Source organism: Petaurus breviceps, unplaced genomic scaffold (genome assembly GCF_028583685.1).
Source record: "Petaurus breviceps papuanus isolate PSGF00001 unplaced genomic scaffold, PetGlider_PUasm1.0 90919, whole genome shotgun sequence".
NCBI classification, from domain to species: domain Eukaryota; kingdom Metazoa; phylum Chordata; class Mammalia; order Diprotodontia; family Petauridae; genus Petaurus; species Petaurus breviceps.
Window position 1 is genome coordinate 24,017,984 of NW_027187378.1, and position 23,848 is coordinate 24,041,831.

Consider the following 23,848-nt stretch of genomic DNA (forward strand, 5'->3'; position numbering starts at 1 on the left):
TGAGGAGAATCATTGCTTCAGAATTAGATTGGAGCAAATGGAAGCTAATGACTTTATGAGAAATCAAGATGCTGTTAAACAGATCCAAACAAATGAAAGAATAGAAGGCAATGTGAAATATCTCATAGGAAAAACCACTGACCTGGAAAATAGATCCAGGAGAGATCATTTAAAAATTATTGGACTGCCTGAGAGCCATGACCAAAGTAAGAGCCTGGAAAGCATCCTCCAGGAAGTTCTCAAAGAAAACTGCCCTGATGTTTTAGAACCAGAGGGCAAAAAAGAGGTTGAAAGAATCCACTGATCACCTCCTGAAAAAGATCCCAAAAAGAAAACTCCTAGGAATATTATAGCCAGGTTCCTGAATTCCCAGATTAAGGAGAGAATATTACAAGCAGCCAGGAAGAAACAATTTGAATATTGTGGAAACACAATCAGGATAACCCAGGATCTGGCAGCTTCTACACTGAGGGATCGAAGGGCCTGGAATGTGATATTCCGGAGGTCAAGGGAACTGGGATTAAAACCAAGAGTCACCTACCCAGCAAAACTGAGTATCATGTTTCAGGGGAAAATATGGTCATTCAGTGGTATACAGGACTTTCAAGCATTGTTGCTGAAAAAACCAGAGTTGAATAGAAAATTTGACATTTAGATACAAGAAGCAAGAGAAGCATGAGAAGGTAAACAGGGAAAAGAAATCATAAGGAACTTATCAAAGTTGAACTATTTTTTTTTTTAAAGCAATTGGGGTTAAATGGCTTGCTCGGGGTTGCACGGCCGGTTGTTGTTTCTGGGTGTGGTGCTGAGTGTCTGGGCCCGGATTTGATCCGGGTCATCCTGGCACTGGGGCTGGTGCTCTTGCTCGCTGAGCCACCTGGACAAAGTTGAACTATTAACATTCCTACATGGAAAAACAATAATTGTAACTTATGAAACTCTTCTCAGTAATTGAAGGGATTAGAAATATATATATATATGTCTTCATATGAGGGTATGCGGGCATATGAATACATATGTGAATGTGTGTATATATGTTTACAGGTATACATAGATAGAGGGCATGGGACCAATTTAACAGGAAGGGATGATACTTAAAAGGTGAAATTAAGAGGTGAGAGGAATATAATGAGAGGAGATGGGGAGAGACAGAGTGGGGCAAACTATCTCATACAGAAGAGGCAAGGGAAAATGGTTACAATGGAGGGGAAGAATAGGAAGGCAAAAGGGAATGGGTCAACCTTATTCCTATTGAATATGGCTTGAGGAGGGAGGGAAACACACACTAAATAGGGGATCTCACCCTCCAGGAGAATAGGGGGGAAGGGGATGTGAGGGGGGTGATGGAAGGGAGGGCAGGCTGGGGGGGAGGGAAGTTGGAAGCACCCACTTGTGAAAAGGGACAGGATCAAAGTAGAGAATAGAACAAGTGGGAGGTGGGATAGGAGGGAGGGAAATATAGTCAGTCTTTTACAATACATCTACTATGTTATTGTTTTGCATTAGCCGCACATGTACAACCTATACTGAACTGCTTGTCTCCCGAGTGGGGGTGGGTGGCAGGGGGGGAAGGGAATGAATCTGGAATTGAAAGTTTTAAAATCAAATATTCAAATATATATATGTGTGTGTGTGTGTGTGTACATATATACTATTATTAATACCATCTTACATGTTATTAAGAAAAAAAAAGATATACAGGCACTGAGGCATAGAGATCCACTGGAAAAGTTGAAACGGGTATGGGAGAAAATATGGGAGAGAGCAGATTGGAGGTGGGGATATCATGTGGGACTGCTGTTTTGGGTGGATGGGTGGGGGAAAAACTGGGAGAAAATTTGTAACTCAAAATCTGGCGGAAACGAATGATGTAAATCAGAAGTTAATAAAGCATTAAAAAAAATTTAAAAAAAATAAAAAAAATGTCATCTTCCCTGTTTAAAATTGTTACCTGTATTCTTTGATAATGTAAAGGTGATCCACTGAACATATCATCATGATCATCCTTGGGCAGCTGTTCTAGGAAATCTCTCATTTGCTGTTTTCTTTTTAGAGTTCCCACTCTGGCAGTTATTCTTACACGTTGGTTTGTATCAGTATCAACTCCTATGTGTTAAGATTCATGCAAAAATTTTGGTAAGAATTTGATTAGTCATGCTATTTGGTCTGGAAAGTTAGTAACTTTCTAAATCTAAAAGTCTGCATACAGGGCGGCTAGGTGGTGCAGTGAAGAGCACCAGCCCCAGAGTCGGGAGACCAGGATTGGTTATGGCCTCAGATACTTAACACCCACACAAAATAACTGGTATGTAACCTTGAGCAAGTTACTTAACCCCAATTGCTCTAAAATAAAAGTCTGCATACACATACGGTAAACTCAGTTTCAGATTACTTACTGCTTCCCTTTTTTTTTTTTTTGGAGGGCAATTGGGGTTAAGTAACTTGCCCAAGGTTACACGGTTAGTATTTTTGCGTGGGTGTTAAGTGTGAGGCCAGAAACGAACTCGAGTCCTCCTGACTCTGGCACTCACTGCGCCACCTAGCCGCCCCCTGACTTGCTGCTTCGTTAAACACACTATTTTCTGTCTAAGGTTGGTATTCTACTAATGCTATGGCCTGCAGTTAGGGAATTAAAAGGCAGAAAAGGAGGACTGTGTAAAGGAGTAGATATCAGCAAAAAGAATGTAAAATTCTTTATAAACTGTAAAGCACTAAGTAATCACCACTGATTGTTATTATCATTATAGAAATGGAACAAATGTCATTAAGGTCCTTATACATATTATGAAAATGGTTACATTCAGATGTTTTAATTATGCTGATAATTAGTTATCACCAGAAAATCAACAAGTAGGTGTCTAAGCTACTGATTTCACTGTGGTATATATCACATTAAATTATGGTAGAGCCATGAAGTAAAGTTTGAGTATCATTATAAACAATCAATATTTATGGAGCGCCTATGTGTCAGGCATATGCTAAAGGTCGGGGGTATAAAAAGAGGGCAGATCTTGACACCTCAAGAAGTCAAGACAACCTAATGACAATCTAATCTACTTCTACACATACTGCCGCCTCTTAGACATCCAGGTAGTTCTTAGTTTTTTAAGTATTCCTAGGGAGGAGTGATTTTCTTATCACTGGGGGAAACTATTGTCTAAGCTCTACATATCTCAGACTGATTGTTGCCACACTAAATGAGCTAGACCTTCAGATGACTTATGAACTACCATCTTCCTGGGTTAGTATATACAACTGGGGCTAAGAAAAGTCTTGTAGAGAAAACTCAAACTAAACTCGGCTTTAAAAAAAGCAACATGGAGACTAGATACTATGAGGTCCCTACCAGTTACAAAATTCAAAGATTTCCAGAAAATGTTTTAGCTTTAAGTGGGAATAAGGAAAACAAGAGTTAAGTATCAAAAGAAGCAAAATATGCATTTAGATAGTTAAGTTTTCAAATAACTCAAATTCATAACTGTGTAATGGCTACCCTATGTAATCTGCCCTTTTGAGATCATGTAAACTCTACTACTGGACTGTAAGGTTACCATTTGAGCCTTTGGGCCTGGGTACCATTTTCTTGACAGCCTGTTTCCGAGAACCTTTTCCCTGGTGTTCTTCCACATGTTTCTTCTGGGATTCTTCGGCAGTCTGAGGACCCAAAGCAGTGGCTACATTCAACCAGAAACCATGCTTTTGTTTTGGCACAGAAGACAAAGCCCTACGGAAGTCCAAAATCATATATGCTTTTTAAATCAATAATGTTAAAGTAGTCAAAGTTCAAATAAGTGAAAATGAAGGAGAACTATTAAAACCTGAAGAATTATATTTTCTAAATACTATTTATCTACTTATAAATTACATAAATAGCCAATTCTCTCTCTTTTGTAAAAACGCCTCTAGAAAGTGATTACAGCCCTCTTCCTTAACTACATTCCATCTAATCAATTCCTTTTGGGTTTTCCTTAGTAGTAAAAGGAATTAACTATTCATGCTTCCTTACAATAATCTTGTTAATGCATGGAACCATTTATTAAACTTCCATTTTCTTTTCTATTGTATATTTTAAGATTTTCTTCACAGATCCAATTAACCAACCCATTAAGCAGCTTTGTAGTCCTAAAGTTATCTTTCTCTTCCCAGAACAAGGCACAGTACTCTCAATAAATATGTAGCTATGATTGTGTGAAGAGTTAAGCTCCAGATTCCAATCGAATACAGATGAATTTCACTATTAGGCTTTCTTTCACTGTATTATTGTTTAATTTAAAGAACTAACATTTTAGGGAAAAGGCTAAACAAAAATTTAGAGAAATGAAAAAAAGGAAATTATTAAATCAAACTACTTACCCTTGAAACTTTTGTAACTCCTTCTCAGTCCAGTTATCCTCTTTAATTAAATCTGGAAAACACTCCAAAAGCTGATTCTTTGTTTTTCTAGATCCCATCACCTCTGCTGATGAAAACCTTCTTCTGTTACCAATCTTCTGAACAGTTTTGTTGGAAGAAGAGGTAGGTTTCTTTGTGTTGGAGTGAAAATCTTTATCGCCCTCTTCACTTTCATGTTCTAATATCACTGGGCTTTTCCTAGTATATTTCCTTTTATATTTTGACTGATTAACTACACTTCCCTTGGTATCCTTCTGCCTTGTTTTCATAACACTTTGAGTTTTCTTTCTGGATTCCTCTTCTGCTTCACTTTCTTGACTAGAGATCTCTGTCACCTTGGTCTGAATTTTGTGCAACAAATTATTTCCAGAAGGTTCAATTCTCTTTAGTCTTAATGATTTTTTTATCTTTCTCTCAGAGTCAGAAGTAGAACTTTGCTCCTTGGGAGGTGATGACATTTTAATTTTCTGATTGATGGTGACTGAAGCATATATGCCAGTATCTTCCTCATCCTCACTTTTGTGTACTAAGCTACTTCCAAATGTCTTTTCTAAAGACCTTAACAATCTGTTGTTTTTATTTTTCTTCAAGTCAGATTTGTTGCTGCCATTTTCTACTTTACGCTTTGGCAAAGCTAAATCTGAGATTCTTTTTATGGTGTCAGTGGACAAATGATTATCATTACATTTTTGCTCCAATGCTTTTCTAGAATTCATTGGTGTTAACATGACAGTAAGTTTCTTTTTTATATTATTCATACATTCCATTTTTTCTGTATCTGAAAGAAACTCTTCCCTTGAAGACTGTGTATCACTGGACTCAATCAAATCTTGGCTGATGTCTTTAGCTACGTTCTTTCTTACTTTAAAAAAAAATTAGTCACTACATTTATACATGCAAAATTAAATTAAAAACAAAAGTTTCAATGTATTTCATGGCTAATAAATAAAATACATGAAAATTAAGAGAAAGTATACTGTCTACCATTTGAAAGAAATGCTATTCAAAACCATATGCAATATTGAACAATGTTACCATAGCACTTGAGACAATACCCAAAAAAGGAAGCTTTTTTTTCGCTAATAAAATTAGACATACAATGTTTCTTAAGTCTACATTGATGTTTACTAATGAACAAATGAATAAAAAAGCACTTATTAAGCATGCTTACTATGTACAAAGCACTATGCTAATCACTGGTGAAAGAAACTGAAGACAGTTTCTTTTCTTAAAGAACTCACATTCTAATAGGGGGAGACAAAATATATAGGAAGTTTCAATTGCAAAGCAGATGGAAAGATCTTTAGGGTGCAACTGCAAGGCAGATGATAATTCATCTCCTTTGGTGTCATTTTCAATCGATAAAATCCTATCAGGTTCTGATGATGAACCATGTGGAATATTATCATATAAGTCAAAGTCAGTTTGATCCAGCACTAAGTTTTATAGTTCAAAAATCATACTATATATATATATATATATTTTGGCTTTTTGGAGGGCAATTGGGGTTAAGCAACTTGCCCAAGGTCACACGACTAGTTTATGTGTTAAAGTGTCTGAGGCCGGATTTGAACTCAGGTACTCCTGACAACAGGGCCAGTGCTCTATTCACTGCACAACCTAGCCACCCCATAAATCATACGATATTTTAAAAGAAATTAAAGTACTGTACACATTAAAGTAATTATATGAGTTAGTTTTACTAACTCTATATCTATGATCTTATTTCTCTCCAGCCTTAGCTCATCCTAAGCCTTACATTCTAACTATTCTTTTAGGAATATGCTGCTTTCAAAACACCTGAATTTTTTTTCAACTAACAAAAATCAATAAATCAAATGAAGCTCCTACTATGTGCCAGGCATTACACTAAGCATTGGGGATTTGTTTGTTGTTGGGTTTTTTTTTGGTCTTTATTAATTTGTTCATTTACTTTGAGTTTACAAGATTCAGTTCCCCAGTTCTTTGAATTTCAAATTTTCTTCCCCTCCCTCGTGCCCCGCCTCCCCATTTCAGCATACAATCAGGTATAGGATCTGCAGATACTTTCACATTAGACATTGGTCAGGTTATAAAGAAGGATTGTATCAGATGGAATGAACAATGGGAAAGAGGAAACCAAACCAAACAAGAAAAAGAAAGAGAGCAGGTAATTTGCTTCAATCTGCATTCAAACTCCATTCTTTCTAGTTCTTTCTCTGAATGTAGACATCTCTCTCCAGTATGAGTCTTTTGGAGTTTACTTATAGCCCTGCATTTCTGAGAAGAGTACAGTCTATCAAAGCTGGTCATCACACATATGTTGTATCTGTAATTGTGTACAAATGTTTCCTGGTTCTGCTCTTCTCACTCAGCATCAGTTCATATAAGCCTCTCCACATAGATATGAAGTCCATCTGCTCTTCATTTCTTATGGCACAATAGTATACCATTACATTCATATACCATAACTTGTTTAGCCATTCCCCAATTGATGGGCATCCCCTTAATTTCCAATTCTTTGCCACCACAAAAAGAGCTGTTATAAATATTTTTGTACATATAGGGTCTTCCTCCCGCTTCTATGATCTCTTTGGGATACAACCCTAGAAGTGGTATTGCTGGGTCAAAGGATATGAAATTACTTATAACCCTTTAGGCATAGTTCCAGATTGCTTTCCAGAATGGTTGGATCAGCTCACAATTCCACCAGCAATGCATTTGTGTTCCAATTTTTCCACATCCTCTCCAGCACTGGTGAGATGTGGTATCTCAGAGTTGTTCTGATTTGCATTTCTCTAATCAATAGTGATTTAGAATATTTATTCATATGCTTATAGATATCTCATTTCTTTTTTTTTTGCTTTTTGGAGGTCAATTGGGGTTAAGTGACTTGCCCAAGGTCACACGACTAGTTTTTATGTTAAGTATCTGAGGCCGGATTTGAACTCAGGTACTCCTGACTCAAGGGCCGGTGCTCTATTCACTGCGCTACCTAGCTGCCCCAATATCTTTAATTTCTTCCTCTGAGAACTGCCTCTGTTCATATCCTTTGACCATTTATCAATTGGGGAATGATAGATTTGATTCAATTCTCTGTATATTTTAGAAATGAGGCCTTTATCAGAGACATTGGGTGTAAAAATTCTTTCCCAGTTTCCCACTTCCTTCTTAATGCTCTCTAATTCTTTTTTGGTCATGAAATCTTCCCCTCTCCATAGATCTGACATGAGAGGTAAACAATTCCTTGCTTTCCCAGACTGCTTACAGTATCATTCTTTATACCTAGATCATGCACCCATTTAGACTTAATTTTGGTATACGGTGTTAGTTTCTATGAAACTATGCCTAGTTTCTGTCACACTATATTCCAGTTTTCCCAGCAGTTTTTGTCAAATACTGAGTTCTTATCCCCAAAACTGGGGTTTTTGAGTTTATCAAAGAGTAGATTATTTTAGTCATTGACTGCTGAGTCTCTATCTATACCATTGATCTGTACCCAATCTATACCATTGATCCACAGGCATTGGGGATTTGAAAGATAGTCCCTGCCCTTAAAGATCTTCAATCTAATGAGGGAGGCAACAAATATATACAAAGCAAACTATGTACAGAATGAATAGGAAATAATTATCAAAGTCTGGGTAGCTAGGTGATACAATGGATGGAGTACTAGGTCTGGAGTCAGGAAGGCATCTTCCTAAAATGAAATCTGGCCTCAGATATTTACTCACTGTGTGACCCTAGTCAAGTCCCTTAACTCTATTTGCCTCAGTTTTCTCATTTGTAAAATGAGCTGGAAAATGAAATGGCAAACCACTCCAGTATCTTTGTCATAAAAACTTTAAATGGGGTCATGAAGAGTCGAACATGACTAAAAAAAGATTCAATTAAAAGAGGAAAGACACAAAAATTAAGAGGGATCAGGAAAGATTTCCCATAGAAGATGGTATTTCAGTTGGGACTTAAAGAAAGCCAGGGAGGTCAGTAGGTGGAGCTGGGGAAGGAGGACATCCCAGGAATGGAGGACAGGCAGAGAAAACTCCCAGAGAAAAGAGATGGAGTGTCTTGTTTGTGGAACAAATAATAGGGGGTTGCTAGGTAGCACAGTGAATACAGCACCAGCCCTGGAGTCAGGAGGACCTGAGTTCAAATCTGGCCTCAGATACTTAACATAAAAATTAGCCTGTGACCTTGGTCAAGTCACTTAACCCCAACTGCCTTCCAAAAAGCAAAAATACCAAAAAAACCCCAAACAAAACAAATAAGAAGCCAATATCATTGGATCAAAGAGTACATGGCAGGGAGTAAAGTTAAGAAAACTGGAGAGGTAGAAAGGGGCTGGGTTATGAAGGGCTTTGAAGGTCCAAAAGAGCATTTTCCATTTGATCTTGGAGGCAAAAGGGAGTCAATGGAGTTTACTGAGTAGGGGAATGAGATGGTCAGACCTGAACTTTCAGAAAATCACTTAAGTGGTTGAATGGAGCATGGATTTGGAACATGGAGACCTCAAGGTAAGCAGACTGACTAGCAGGGTACTGCAGTAATCCAGGCATGAGGTGATGAGGGTCTGTACCAGAGTGGTGGCAGTGTCAGAGAAGGGGATGTAATATATTTAAGATATGTTGCAAAGTTGAAACTGACATGCCTTGGCAATAGATTGGATAAGGAAGGGTGAGAGAGAGAGAGGAGTTGGGGATGACTCCTAGGTTGTGAGCCTGAGGAACTGGGAGGATGGCTTTTGTGATGATGAAAACAGTAGTTTTGCCCCTAAGGTGTTGAATTTCTTGCCAAAGATTTTGTAATCTTCAGATATGCTTTCTAGATTCCTTCTGGCATATGGTTTATTCCTATGTGAATTACCAGAAGTAGATAAAAATCATGCAAAGACAAGACTTAGAAAGTTCTCTCTCCCAACATGTTGGATATATACCCTGGGAAGACCTCTCTGTTAATGTCAACTTGACAAACAATTGCCTCCATCATCTACCAGTAATTCTTGTCTCTTCTTGATCGTTCTCCTAATAGCACCACTGGAACCACAGCATGCTCTTTGGAGGACACTTTTGTTTCACGTTTCCCTACCATCGCTTGGTGTGTATGCCCAGTGAACACTAACTGGATTTAATGTTAGACAAATATATAAGGAGGAAACTAAATTTACTTTCTTACTATTAATGTATATAAAGCATGTTTTGATTATCTGTCCATGTTGCTGTTCTTTATCACTGCGGACTATGTAAACCAACTACAATTGTTAGGTTAAGAATGGGTTTGCTATATCTTTCTCAAAAGACAACAGTTTAGGATAAGTCTATACCTAATGCTTTTTAAAACAAGCCCTGGGAGTCAAGATGGCGGAGTAGAAGCAGGACCTCGGCTGGGCTCTGGCTTCCACCTTCTCCAATCCATGTAAAAGGGGACTCTAAACAAACTTTGGAGCTGAAGAACCCACAAAATGACACAGAGAAGCTAACCTCCCGCTAAGGACAGCCCCGCAGGCCGGCAGGAATTGGCCAGTGCAGTGCTCCCTAGCCCAGCCCCACATGGAGGCTTCAGCCCCAGGGCAGGCCTGACCAGCCACCAGCCAGAGGGCCCCAGATCAGCAGCAGCTGTGGCTGTTTCCAGATTTATAAACACATAGATGCGAAGGAAAAAGTGAGAGGTCAATGCAGTCTGGACTTTGGGACCCAGTAAGTGGGAGTGCGTGGCTTTTGCCCCTCAGGGTGAGAAGCCGCTGAGAAGCCAGAACAGCCAGCCAGCACCACGTGGCTGCTTTAGCTCCTGGCCTGCACCAGTCTGAGGGGTAATCGCTCTTGCTTTAACCTGCTTGGATCTGGATTGGAGTCTAGGGTGGAGGTCTTGGGGTGCGTGTCCAGCTTGTCATAGCATGTGTAGACCTTAGAGAGGGCACCCATCGAATACCTCTGGCAGCTGAGAAAACCCCAGCATTTGGGATGAAAGCTCCCTTGTCTGGTGGCAGAGTCCTACTGTGGCAAAAAGCCCAGGGGTCAAGTGACTGAGGGGCAACATGACCAGGCAAAGGAAACAAAGCAGACTTTGCAAACAAAGCAAACAAAGACAGAAGATTCCAATGTTAGACTCCTATTTTGGGGACAAAAAGGATCAAAGCATGGAAGAGGAGGGAGACAATGAAGTCAGAACTCCTGCACCAAAAGCTTCTAAGGAAAATACGAGCTGGTTACAGGCCATAGAGGACCTTAAGAAGCAGATAAGAGAAGTGGAGGAAAATTAGGAAGAGAAATGAGAATAATAAACAAGAAAATTATGAAATGAGAGTCAACAGCCTGACTGAGGAAAATACCACCTTAAAAAACAGACTAACTCAAATGGCACAAGAGGCTCAAAAAGGCAATGAGGAGAAGAATGCCTTAAAAAGCCGAATTTGACAGATGGAAAAAAGAATCTCAAAAGCTCAATGAGGAGAATCATTGCTTCAGAATTAGATTGGAGCAAATGGAAGCTAATGACTTTATGAGTAATCAAGATGGTATTAAACAGATCCAAACAAATAAAAGAATAGAAGGCAATGTGAAATATCTCATGGTAAAAAGCACTGACCTGGAAAATAGATCCAGGAGAATTTAAAAATTATTGGACTGCCTGAAAGCCATGATCAAAGTAAGAACTTAGAAATCATCCTCCAAGAAGTTCTCAAAGAAAACTGCCCTGATGTTTTAGAACCAGAGGGCAAAACAGAGGTTGAAAGAATCCATTGAACACCTCCTGAAAAAGATCCCAAAAAGAAAACTCCTAGGAATATTATAGCCAGGTTCCGGAATTCCCAGATTAAGGAGAGAATATTACAAGCAGCTAGGAAGAAACAATTTGAATACTGTGAAAACACAATCAGGATAACCCAGGATCTGGCAGCTTCTACACTGAGGGATCAAAGGGCTTGGAATATGATATTCCGGAGGGCAAAGGAGCTGGGATTAAAACCCAAGAGTCACCTACCCAGCAAAACTGAGTATCATGTTTCAGGGGAAAATATGGTCATTCAGTGGAATAGAGGACTTTCAAGCATTCTTGCTGAAAAAACCAGAGTTGAAAAGAAAATTTGACATTCAGATACAAGAAGCAAGAGAAGCATGAGAAGGTAAACAGGGAAAAGAAATCATAAGGAAGTTATCAAAGTTGAACAATTAACATTCCTACATGGAAAAACAATAATTGTAACTTATGAAACTTTTCTCAGTAGTTGAAGGGAATAGAAATATATATATATGAGGGTATATGGGCATATGAATACATATGTGAATATGTATATATATAATATATATGTTTACAGGTATACATAGAGGGCACAGGACCAATTTAACAGGAAGAGATGATACTTAAAAGGTGAAATTAAGAGGTGAGAGAGGAATATAATGAGAGGAGATGGGGAGAGACAGAATGGAGTAAAGTATCTCATGTAGAAGAGGCAAGGGAAAATGGTTACAATGGAGGGGAAGAATAGGAAGGCAAAAGGGAATGGGTCAACCTTATTCCCATTGAATTTGGCTTGAGGAGGGAATGAAATACACACTAAATAGGGTATCTCACCCTCCAGGAGAGTAGGGGGGGGGAAGGAGATGAGAGGGGGGATGATGGAAGGGAGGGCAGGCTGGGGGGAAGGGAAGTTGGAAGCACCCACTTTTGAAAAGGGACAGGATCAAAGTAGAGAATAGAACGAGAGGTGGGATAGAAAGGAGGGAAATATAGTCAGTTTTTTACAATATATCTACTATGTTATTGTTTTGCATTAGGCACACATGTACAACCTATACAGAACTGCTTATCTTCCCAATAAGGGTGGGAGACAAGGGAGGAAGGGAATGAATCTGGAATTCAAAGTTTTAAAATCAAATACTCAAATTATATATATACTATTATTAATACTATTTTACATGTAATTGGGAAATAAGATATACAGGCACTGGGGCATAGAGATCCACTGGAAAAGTTGAAAGGGAGAAAATATGGGAGAGAGCAGATTGGAAGAGGGGATATCCTGTGGGATTGCTATTTTGGGGTGGTGGGTAGGGGGAAAACGGGGAGAAAATGTGTAACTCAAAATCTGGCAGAAATGAATGATGTAAATCAGAAGTTAATAAAGCTTTTGAAAAAAAAAAACAAAAAAACAAGCCCCTACTTAACTTTTAAAGAGTATTAGCAGTATTACTTAGAGACTTGTGGCTCTAAATTAGTGAAAATAAAATTTAATTTCTCTGTAGCTCTATCCATGCTCATCAAATAGTAAGTGAAGTGAGTAACACAGGAATATTTCATTGTATCTCAGAGTCAAAGAAGAGAAATAAAATTTAGCAATCTATCAATAATCTGAAATTCAGAGGAACATATGAAAAAGAAGAAACTTTTAAGTAATGATTCACTATGCATCATTATGCTGTTCCTTCTTTTATTTCTTTATATGGAACATAAAAAGTACTTCTATAAATTATGTGAAAAAGAATTTTATTGACAAAAGTAAAATGTAGTTTTACACATGGCCAGATTGTTTGGACAATACTGAAGAGTAATAAGAAATAAAGCCACTAAAGTTTATTTTAAAGAACAAGTAACTAAATTTGTACAAAATCTTGATCAAGTTACACAATAACTATTTTCTTTTTGTCTAAATAATAGTCCATTTGTTTCACTTTTGGGAAATTGTCCAGTACTTTCAATAAATCCAAATGGTTTATTGCCTCAGAATAACTTGTTTTTTGATACTATAAGTCATGGTCAGTATTTTAAGATAAAATCAATTATTTAGACTATATAAAATTGGCATGAATTAAACCAAAGAAGGTGGAATTAGAAGAAAAACCAGAGAACAGGAAAAATACTGACATCAACTATCACTGACAAAAGTCTAATATTCAAATGTCAAGACCCCAAACCAAGTTGACTCCTTTCTTTTCTTACTATTAGGAGACAACTTGTTTTCCAAAACTAAGGCCCAGCAATCAAGCTGTGACATGAGCCTGGCATACCAGTGCTTTTCACTAACCATGTGGATGAACTCTGCGGCAGCTAAATCACAGAACTGGCTCAGATCATCCTCCCAGTGGTCCCTAAACTCAGATAAGAAACTCTAGGAGCCACATTCTGGTCATGACGCCTACTATAAGTAGACTTTTTATCACTAGGCAAACTGGCCTCATTATGCTATTACACTTCATTGCTGTGGTCACACCGCTTGGTTCTTTGTCTAGCCACAACTATATGTATCAAGGCTTAGCCTCACTATATTGGGTCTCTTGGTCCTAGAGCAGACTCTGGCACATGTGTCTAGTTTACTTCTTCTACTGTAAATAAACCCCAAGAATGTATATATAAATAGTGGGACGGCTAGGTGTTACAGTGAATAGAGAACCGGTCTGGAGTCAGGAGGACCTGAGTTCAAATGTGGCCTCAGACACTTGACACATTTACTAGCTGTGTGACTTTGGACAAGTCACTTAACCCCAATTGCCCTCCAATTAAATAAAAGTTTAATAAATAATTTTTAAATAATTAATAAGTTTAAGAATGTATAAAAAACAGACACAAATGCCTAACATATGCCAAAATATTCATAGTAGCAATATTTATGGTAGGAAAGAACTAGAAACAAATTAGGAATTTATCTACTAGGGAAATGGTTAATGGAATATTATGTAGTAAAAAATAAAAAGTATGAGTAATTCAAAGAAATACAGAAAAATTTGTATGAACTGTTGTGGAGGGAAATAAGCCAAATCAAGAGAACAATATAACATTCACAATAATGTAAGGGCAAACATCACACACCAAAAGGAAATAAAATTCTGAATAACTGAAAAACTAATTGAGATCCCAGAAAAAATTATACTCTTCTCCCTTCTCACAGCAGAGAGGTGGAGGACTACTATGAAAAAATAATGGATATACTGTCAATACAATCACTGTATCAGATGCTTTTGATTAAAATTTTTTTAGTTGCAAGGGAGGGTTTGATCTAGAGGAGAGAGCTGAAATAGCTATGATATAAAGGAAAGGCATCAATAACATGCATTAAAAATAAAATAAAATGTTTTACACAATTTAAGAAGCCATTAATACCGAATAAGAATTGAGAATCCTCAGGACATTTCAGGAATAACTTTGGGCTAGACTATTTACAAATGGTCACTTTCTAGATCTATAGATTTAAACTATATAGCAAGCAAAATATAAAGTTTCATTTAAAAAACACTGGGAGCATTTTTACCTCTCTTTAGACTTTTAAATATTGTTTCATTTGGTTTAGCTTCGCGATTTTTGGTTTTCTTTGGAGAAGTCATCTGTTTACTTTCATTTTTTGAAGTTGATTCCTTAAAAACAAAATTGATGGAAATAACTTTCTATAATTAACTCTGATCAGTATCAGCCCTAAATAGAAAGTTCAGAACAATTTAAAAATTATGTATATGGCATGGAAATTAGTAGATTTCTACAGTCTGATGTCACATTATCTCTCTTCAACATGTGTTGGTAGAAGAAAGCAAACAAACAACATCATTTTCTAACCACTCTTGTCCTTTAGAATTGTTTATCCCCAAAACAGCTTCTCTTTCATCTCCTACTCTGCAATTTGCCTCCTCCAAAGATTGCTTCCCTTTGCTGAAGCCATGAGATGGAAGTAAAGCCAGTTGATCACATGGTACCTCATATCCCCTAGGGCAGGGGTTCTTAACATGGGGTCCATGAACTTGTTTTAAAAAGGATATATAATTGGTTTACTTTGTAGTCCAATGTATTTTATATCCATTTTAAAACATTCTTGAGGGATCTCCCACAGGTTTTATCAGACTAACAAAGGCATCCAGGACATACAAAAGATTAAGAACTTGGGTCCTACTGAGTAACAAAAGGTAGAAATAAATAGCCAGAAACTGCTAAGGTGGGTGAACCACATCATGGGGGTTAACACTCCGGTACCTCATTTTACACATGTATCCTCTGAATCTTTGCCTTAATATTGTTTTTTAGGTGAGGCTATGCTAATAATATGAAAATTCTTTTCAGTACATATATTAACTTAGTTTCTCTGGCTGAAATTTAAAAATACATTTTTAGATTATTAAAAACTGTAACAGGTACATGTAAACTCCATAGCTGCTTCATTCTGACAATCTCCTATTCTTGAAATAGTCAAACATGAGCAAAAAGTACCAAGTATTCAACTGAAGTCAGATGTCTATTTTACTCATTTAAAGATCAAACAATAGTGCATAAAAAAAATTACCTCTTTAAGTAGGCAGTTTTTTCCTCCAATTTGGAAGGTCACATTCATTTGATTATCACAATTATTACATTCACCACACCGCAATTTTAAAGGTATTTTATGATGATCAGTATGAAACATGTTTAATTCTGTAGTTCTATGTAAAGCATTACACTCAGTAGGTATTTCTATAAGAACAAGGATTAATATTTTGTTAGCAATAAGATTTTTAACGATTAATGCACTTCCTAATAGAAGATATGTCAAATGAATACATATAGTAAATCAACTATTACTGAATAAAATTAAGCCATTGGAGTAAAAAGGAAACTTCATTTATTCCTAATAAATTATAAGATACCACCCTTTACAACTTCTTAAAGCTTTTAGACAACTTATCTCATAGGGCAGGTTCTGTCTATATCATTCTTTTTCAAAATACCAAGGAAAAGGCAACTTCCACGCAGAGTTATGAATTTTTAACCTTCTTCCCCAGATTCAATGACACATTATTCAATGTGGAGGATTGGATCAATGTCCTCATCTTTAAAATGAGGTCAATAACTGATCATCTTTCCTCACTGGGTTATGGTAAAAAGCACATTATAACCTAGAAAGTATTACACAAATGTAATATATCTCCAATAATTTAATAAAAAGTTAACAAATCTATTTCCCATATATTTGTATTTGTACATGAATGCTTATGTTAAAATCTGTTCATTTTGTTGTCTAATACAAATTAAGTTGTCAACAAAATAAAAAATACTAAGCTTACTTAAACATGGAATTGTACTTGGAAATGTGAAAGATATATTAGAAGAAAAACCTCTCATAATAATTATGAAAATCTATACACTAAGAAACTGCTCAAAGAATCTAATTCAAGAGTTGGAAACCAAAGAATGAACCTGGAAAATGATAAAATTTTGGTCAAATGTATCAAAAATATCTTAAAACACTGCTAGCAGTATAAGAACAGTATTTGAAGGACTCACTCAGTCAAACTACAAGTACAGTAAACTGGAGTCAAATGATTAGAAAGGAAAGTGATCAAGGAATCTGGAGAGGTAAAAAACATATTCTCCTACTGTAAATCATTAGCCTGTTAAACGAAATCAAGATCCTGAGGAGAAATTTAAAATGTAATGAACAATCTTAAGTTTAGTTAAATTGCTATATTTTTCAAGACACTTAAAGCTTGTCACCAAATGGATTATCTCTATGATAAAAGCAAAAGAAATATTTTATGATTCAATCTCATTTCTGTAAGGTTTAAATTTCTACCTGTCATATTGTTACCCAATCCTTACTACTGGGAACAGTGAGGACATTTTCTCTCCATGTAAATTTTTCCCTTGGCAGTGGGAGTGGGACACTGTATTTTCTCTTTTTTGAAAAGAGTAATGCCATTAGATGGGAAGTAACAGATCAAGTCCCTATTTTTTGGGGTCTCCTTTAACCCAATCCTTGTGTAAGGATAACCAAAAGGTAAATAAAGTCCAATCTGTCTCAGACCACCAAGGGAAATCAAAGATTAAAAGATAATCTGAAACATAAGAAACTGCACCCAAAGTCAGCAGCTTGGGAATGAAATATGCAGCTGATCAGTGGGGAACCAAATATAACTGTATGTTTCCTTTATATAAGTATCTATAGAAAACAACTCACACACACAAGTTTTCTTGCCCTATAAAAACTCCATTCTCTATGTGGCAACCAAAACTTCTGCATGCCTTGGCTTGTAACAACAGACAAAATAAAGGTTTTAGTTCCATGACATTATGCAAAAGTCTTTCTTCTCAGCCTGAAAGTTTAAAAAGGCTGGTTGCATATAAAGATGGACCAGATGATGTGAGTATCTAAATTCTAGAAGTTCCCAGTCACTTTCCATGACCTTCCCTAATATTTGAGATTTTAAGTTCCATTCACTAAAGAATGACAAATTAAGTCAGTGGCAAGACTGTAATTCAAAATTTCTCCTTTCTTTGATGTGTAACAATTTTCTTAAAAGAACTGATCTCTAAATGAGAGATGATATTAAGGTTTTAGACCTAAAGAGGGCAAGATTTATGGATGACATTGCAAAGATGATACTCCATTTTGGGGGTGAGAATCCTACTTAGAGCAGAAGTAGTAGACTGGTGCTATCATTACAATTTATCACTCCAATCTCATCAGAAAGTAGAAGTGTTCAGGCTGTGCCAAAAGCCTGTTATCTCTAATGCAGAGAAATTAGGAGGGAGCCTGAGAGCAGATAAAGGCTTGAAAGACAAACAAGTGGATGCAAATTATTCCTTTTCTACCCTGTAAGGTATGAAGTACATTTGTGTCAGAGAAGCTTCTGCTTGCAGTATGACTGCTGATTCAAAACAGAAAAATAAGGAGATGGGGTGTCAAGAGGGAGAATTATGCAGGGCAATAAATATCCTTTTCCCCAAGAAATGCTATCATGGTCAATAGCAGCTGACCTGCAACTTTAAAGGTTTGGTATGACTAATAATTTTAGTAATTTTTTTTTGACCAAATTAGGTCAAATTATGTTCTTATTACTACCAAAAAGAAAATGGTTTTTCTCTTTTTTAATAGGTATGAATCATTTTAATGGTTCTAAGTCTGGACCAGGTTCTAGGGTTTAAGTAGCCAGAATAACTTTCTCCTAGGTAATATATTTACATGCTCTGTTGGAATTAAGGTTAGTTGATTTATCTACCGAGCTACCTGGAACTTATTATCTAATAGAAACCAGAAGAAAAATTGTGATCCTGGTTGCAAAGGATTCTAGGGATTACTACCGTGTTTCCCCGATAATAAGACACTGTCTTATTATTTTTTTGGACACAAAAACACCAGAGGGCTTATTTTCAGGGGAGGGCTTATGTTGTCCTGCCTCAGCTCTCCTCCGCGGCACTGCTCTCAATGGCGCCAGCAAGCAAATCACTGGGGAAGAACAGGATGATGCGCTCACTGCTTCAGCTCTGATTGGATGCAGCTTGGAGCGCCTCGTGCGTTTCATGGGGGGGATGGGGGAGCGGTGCATACAGAGGGTACCGTAATGTAGCGTGTAGCGCAGGGGATCACCTTCACTACAGTAGCAATCTCAATAGGGCTTATTTTCGGGGGAGGGCTTATTTTAGAGGAATCTTACACAGTAAGGGGAGGGCTTATTTTCGGGATAGGTCTTATTATCGGGGAAACACGGTATGTAATTTCTTTGTCACTAAAACGATTTTCAAAAACAGGATAAATTACTCTAGTAAATGCAATGTTTCAAAAACTTCCAGATTCTGTACTGTAAGAAGAAAATAATACAGATTTATCAATAATTCAATACTTCTTATCAATTTAACATATAAGAAAAAAACCAAGTATACCATAGCAGTTTTCAGAAACATGAAAAGTAGTATTTTTAGTTCTGGCACTTCTGGAGACCATTTCTGTTCCAGTTTCTTCTGATGTATCACTTTTTTTCATTCTTGTTTCAAAGATAGATTTATCTGTTTCTTGTTGATCCAATTTGCCATTTTTTCCTTTCTTAGTAAGTGCCCTTTAAACAATTAAAAATTTTATAAATTAAATACTTTACCTAGCTAACATTCAAGTTTTCTCTCTATTGAGTTTTTAAAAGAATAAAATAGTAACTTGCTCATAATTGTTATATAATAAAACTATCAAAGAACATAATAAGGAAGATGAAATAGAAATTCTTATATAAGAAAACCTGTTCAACATCATAGGTATCACTGAGACTTAGCAGAATAAAATTCATGACTGAAATTTATGGCTTATGGCTATGAAAGAATACGCTTTGTTCAGAATGAAAGGAGATCAAAGGAGAACACTATGATATTGCATATTAACATATACTCATGAAATGACATGCAGGAACAAGAGTGGGGAATAGACAGTAGAGAGGAAGAGAGAATCTATGTGAAGATCAGAGAGAAAAAGAGAAGGGATACTGTCATATTAGCATACTATAGACCACTGGGACAGAAGGAGGAAATAGATGAGTTCAAAAAACAGACTTAAAGCCTGACATGGGTCATGATAAGACATGATGCTTTAATAGTCTAAAAATCTGCTATGGCTTTCTCTCATCAAAATCAGAGCAGCTAATACATTTATTAACTTGTCTTAAGTACACTTTAATCTTTCCAAAAGTAGGAAAATCAATATGGAGAACCTGAACTTAATTCTGACGAAAAAGGACCTGACTGCTAAGAGAAAAAATGGAAACTGAAAGGGGAAGTTAATGACTCTATTTTAGCACACAGGACAGCATAAGTGAGGAAAGCCAGATGTCATTTGATCTGTATCCTCAATTTTAGAGAGTACAAAGAGAAAGAATAGTTAGGATCAAAAAAACTAAAATTTTATAGAAATCAGTCAAAGTGAGACAAGAAGCTATCAGGAATTAAAATATGAAGACACTAACAGAAACAACTGGAGTGAGAAAGAAAAAGGGGATCTAAGGCACAGGGAACTGAGGCATTTATTTAGATTTTTAAAAAGATAGGTACAAAGGATGAAAGCAATGACAGATAGTGCCCAAGATACAATGCCTGGTGCCCAGGCTGAAGCACAGAAGGTGAAGTCAGACCAGCAACCAAGGAGCACAGTGCTTTCTCTTGTCAGCCCTGAACAAGATATAATAGGGAACAGAGGAGCCCCATGTTTCAGACATAGGAGAAAGATCATGGCAGCATGTGAGAAGCAAATCATCTAGGATCTCCCAGAAGGCCTTCTACCAGCACCATCAACCACATCTAGGCGGGACTCTTTAAGATCACAGCAAAGGACAAAGTGAAATAAAGGTTTGGAACTATGTGAGAACAAAGAGAAAAGGTGTCCAGGGTTAATATGTAAGCCAAATCATCAGAAGATGAGCCAAAGAGGAATTCCTGTAGGAGGAGGAGCCCAGTCAACCACCATATATGGGACCAAATAGGGGGTTGCCTACATCATCCAAAAGTATGGAAGGTAGCAAGGTCTAACTTGGCACACAGCCATAATCCAGAAAATTGTATCTAAAGATATGAATTGGGGCAGCTAGGTGGCGCAGTGAATAGAGCACTGGCCCTGGAGTCAGGAGGACCTGAGTTCAAATCCAGCCTGAGACACTCAACACAAACTAGCCATGTGACCTTGGGCAAGTCACTTAACTCCAATTGCCCTTCAAAAAAAAGCAATAAAAAGATAAAGATATGTGTAAAAAAAATGTCAAGATCAGAATGAGGGAGGTGACAGTTCTTCTAGACTCCATCTTGACCATACCATGTCTCAATCATTGTATTTAGTTTTAGATGTCACATTTTAGAAGGTAGAAGGAGTAGAAAGGTGGAAGACCAGGACAGAGAAGGGACTGAAGTCCTCATATCACAGGACTGGTTGAAAGAATAGGGGATATTTTCCCTGAAGAAGAGAAGACCCGGGAGAGATGAAAGGCATGACAGCTGTCTGTTAAGTCCTGAAAAGGTTAACATGTAGAAGAAAGAGTAGACATTCTCGTTGGCCTTAGAATGCAGATCTAGAAGCAAAGGGCAAGAATGAAGTACACAGAGAGATAGACATTAGTTTGAGAAACAGAAAAATGTTTAGGAAATTGTAATCCCAAAGTGGGAATAGGCTGCCTTGGGGGTTGGCTGGAGCATCACTAGAGTTCTACAAAGAGGTGACAATTTCTTGAATGTTGTCCAGGGGATTCTTATATGCTTATCTGTTGAATTAGATTAGATGGCCTCTGAAAGCCTTTCAAATAAGATCTTGTGATATTATAACATAGAAAAAAGGTAGGTAGCTGAGTGTCAATCTTAAAATGGCAAAATTTTGACTTCAGTTTTATTTCTGGAAAGCACTGAAATTCTTATCAAGTCCTGATTGATTATGAGAGCACATTTAAGAATGAGAGGGGAGGCCAGGTAGCACAGCTAGTAAGAGCACCAGCTCCAGTGACGGGATGACCTGGAGATCGAATCCCGGGCTCAGACATTTAGCACCCACCTAGAAACACCTGGCCGTGTAACCTTGAGCAAGTTACTTAACCCCAATTGCTTAGAGGCGGCCAGGTGGCTCAGCGAGTAAGAGCACCGGCTCCAGTGTCAGGATGACCTGGGGATCAAATCTGGGCTCCGATACTCAGCACCACACCCAGAAATAACTGGCTGTGTAACCTTGGGCAAGTTACTTAACCCCGATTGCTTTAAAAAAAAAAAAAAGAATAAGGAGAATGGGAAGGGATAAAGGGGAATTTTAAGCAATGTAAAAACAAGATAGCAATAAACATTTTTTTAAATATCCAAAAAAAGGAGACAAATGGGAGTTTTGTTACTACAACGTTCAAATGAATTTACACTTAAAATTGTATATAATAGAAGTTCATGGTTTCATATACAATCCTCTTTTTTGGTCTTTGTCTATCCAAATGAGCATGCTTATTGACAATTTTAAGTTAATAAAGAAAGAAAAAGGAAAAGAATAAAACAAAAATGAAAAATAAGCAGAGTTATATTTTACATTAAGAAAAACACTTTACCTTAATTCTTGTAACAAATCATCAACATATTGTTTCCAGTTTGTTGGAAATCCAAACATAAACTTCCTAGTAAAACTGGCTGGAAACCCTTTTTGAAACACAGAAATGTTAACACTGAAGTTAGCACTTTTTTCAGAGACATAAAATTTTGGAGCAAAATATCTAATTATAAACGACAACTAGAACTGAATTGCAATTTCTGATTTTCAGAGAAATGTTCCACTGAAGCTTGATTTATGTTACTAATAGCAACGTATATTTTCAGCTTAATTAACTGACCTACGGGAAAAAAAAATATTTTACTCCTGTTCCCAAACTTTTCAATTAAATTTAATTCAGTAAGGATTTCTTAAGAAGTTCACATGCATTTTTGCTTAACTAGGAATAAAGGGTGAAAATGAAAACATCCTTGGTTTGAAGTTTATAATCTAGCAGGGGGAACTGGACATGCATGGAACCTAAGTATAACATAAAGGCAGTGAATTAAATCTCAATATGCTAGGTTATTTTTCTATTTCACTACTAAGTTCATTATTTTAACTATTATAAAAACCTATTAAATCATCAAAACTAGAGATGTATAGTCAGTTTACTATTACTTAAAAAAATAAAAATGAAAAATAAATTTTGCTCTTAAGTTTTTACCTGCTTCCTTCATGGAAATTGTGTCTATTTTTCCTTTTAATACATAGATATTGCCCGATAGAGTCCTAAGTCTGTTGTAGTTAAGACGTTCAACAATTGCATTACTATGCCAATATAAGTCAGGAGTATCTCTAGAGAAAAGATGATTAAGATTCCTCAGTAAATATATCTTCAAGTATTCACATTCAAGATTTACATGAAGCTGTCATCTTCATCATAGCTAAAATTTATAAAGTGTTCTAATATTTACAAAGAGCTTTGGATATATTTATTCTCTTATTTGATCCTCCCAATAACCTGTACAGCAGGTGCTATCACTACAGGTGGAAAACAGAGGCTGACAGAGTTTAAGTTGATTTACTTGCCCAGGGTTAGAAAGACAATAAATGTCTGAGGCAAGATTCAAATTCAGGATTTCCCAAGTCCAAATTCAGTACTTTATCTTATGTCACCTAATATAAATGAGAATAAAGCAAAATTTCTGGGAATTTATATACCAACATGCAAGGATCTATGACTTAGGCACTGCTAACTTCCTAGTATGGGAACCTCCTAGGCTAAGATAGATAGAAAGCCATCTATGACTGTCATTTAAAAATTTAAAATTTAAAAAAGAATAAGCTTCAAACCCCAGCTCAAAGTTGATTTCCATCCACCAGGAAATGCCCCTACTTCTACTTTATGAGGCAAAGTAGAACAAGTCTACACCCTTTTCTAACTGATAGTCCTTTAAATAATTCAAGAAAAGCTATCATGTTCCCACTTAGCACTTCCTACACTCAATTTGAATAAAATAATTTATTGAAAACATATTGATATTGTATACTTACATCAACTGTCCTTCTACACAAACAGCAGTATTATTATTCATTTTCCTAATCATCCATTTCTGGAGACAAATTTCCTATAAGTATAAAACAAGTACACATTCCTTCTATTAATTTTCTAATGTTAACACTTAAGAAAACCTGAAAATAACTTAAAAAACCCAAGAAGAAACATTGCCAAACTATACAATTTTACTTTTTAAAAATGATTTTATAAACTTTATGCTGCAACAG

The 23,848-nt window shown here is 36.6% G+C and overlaps 1 protein-coding gene across 4 annotated transcripts in view; it reads right to left on the bottom strand.

Annotated features, from left to right (window-relative positions):
* Positions 1-880: 880 nt before the first annotated feature.
* The window catches only part of MIS18BP1 (MIS18 binding protein 1), a 47,549-nt gene continuing 24,581 nt past the window's right edge, over positions 881-23,848 (bottom strand). For 3 of the 4 annotated variants that reach the window (XM_069075579.1, XM_069075580.1, XM_069075581.1), the window contains 9 exons: positions 23,618-23,691; positions 22,788-22,918; positions 22,143-22,230; positions 18,982-19,154; positions 15,629-15,795; positions 14,612-14,714; positions 4,354-5,254; positions 3,552-3,724; positions 1,868-2,106 (listed from right to left, as the gene is read on the bottom strand). In XM_069075579.1, coding sequence (XP_068931680.1) covers positions 1,883-2,106; positions 3,552-3,724; positions 4,354-5,254; positions 14,612-14,714; positions 15,629-15,795; positions 18,982-19,154; positions 22,143-22,230; positions 22,788-22,918; positions 23,618-23,691 — 2,034 coding nt within the window. In that variant the 3' untranslated portion in view covers positions 1,868-1,882. Of the gene's footprint in view, positions 905-1,867; positions 2,107-3,551; positions 3,725-4,353; positions 5,255-14,611; positions 14,715-15,628; positions 15,796-18,981; positions 19,155-22,142; positions 22,231-22,787; positions 22,919-23,617; positions 23,692-23,848 lie in introns of those variants that run through there. The other variant, XM_069075582.1, reaches the window with a different exon arrangement.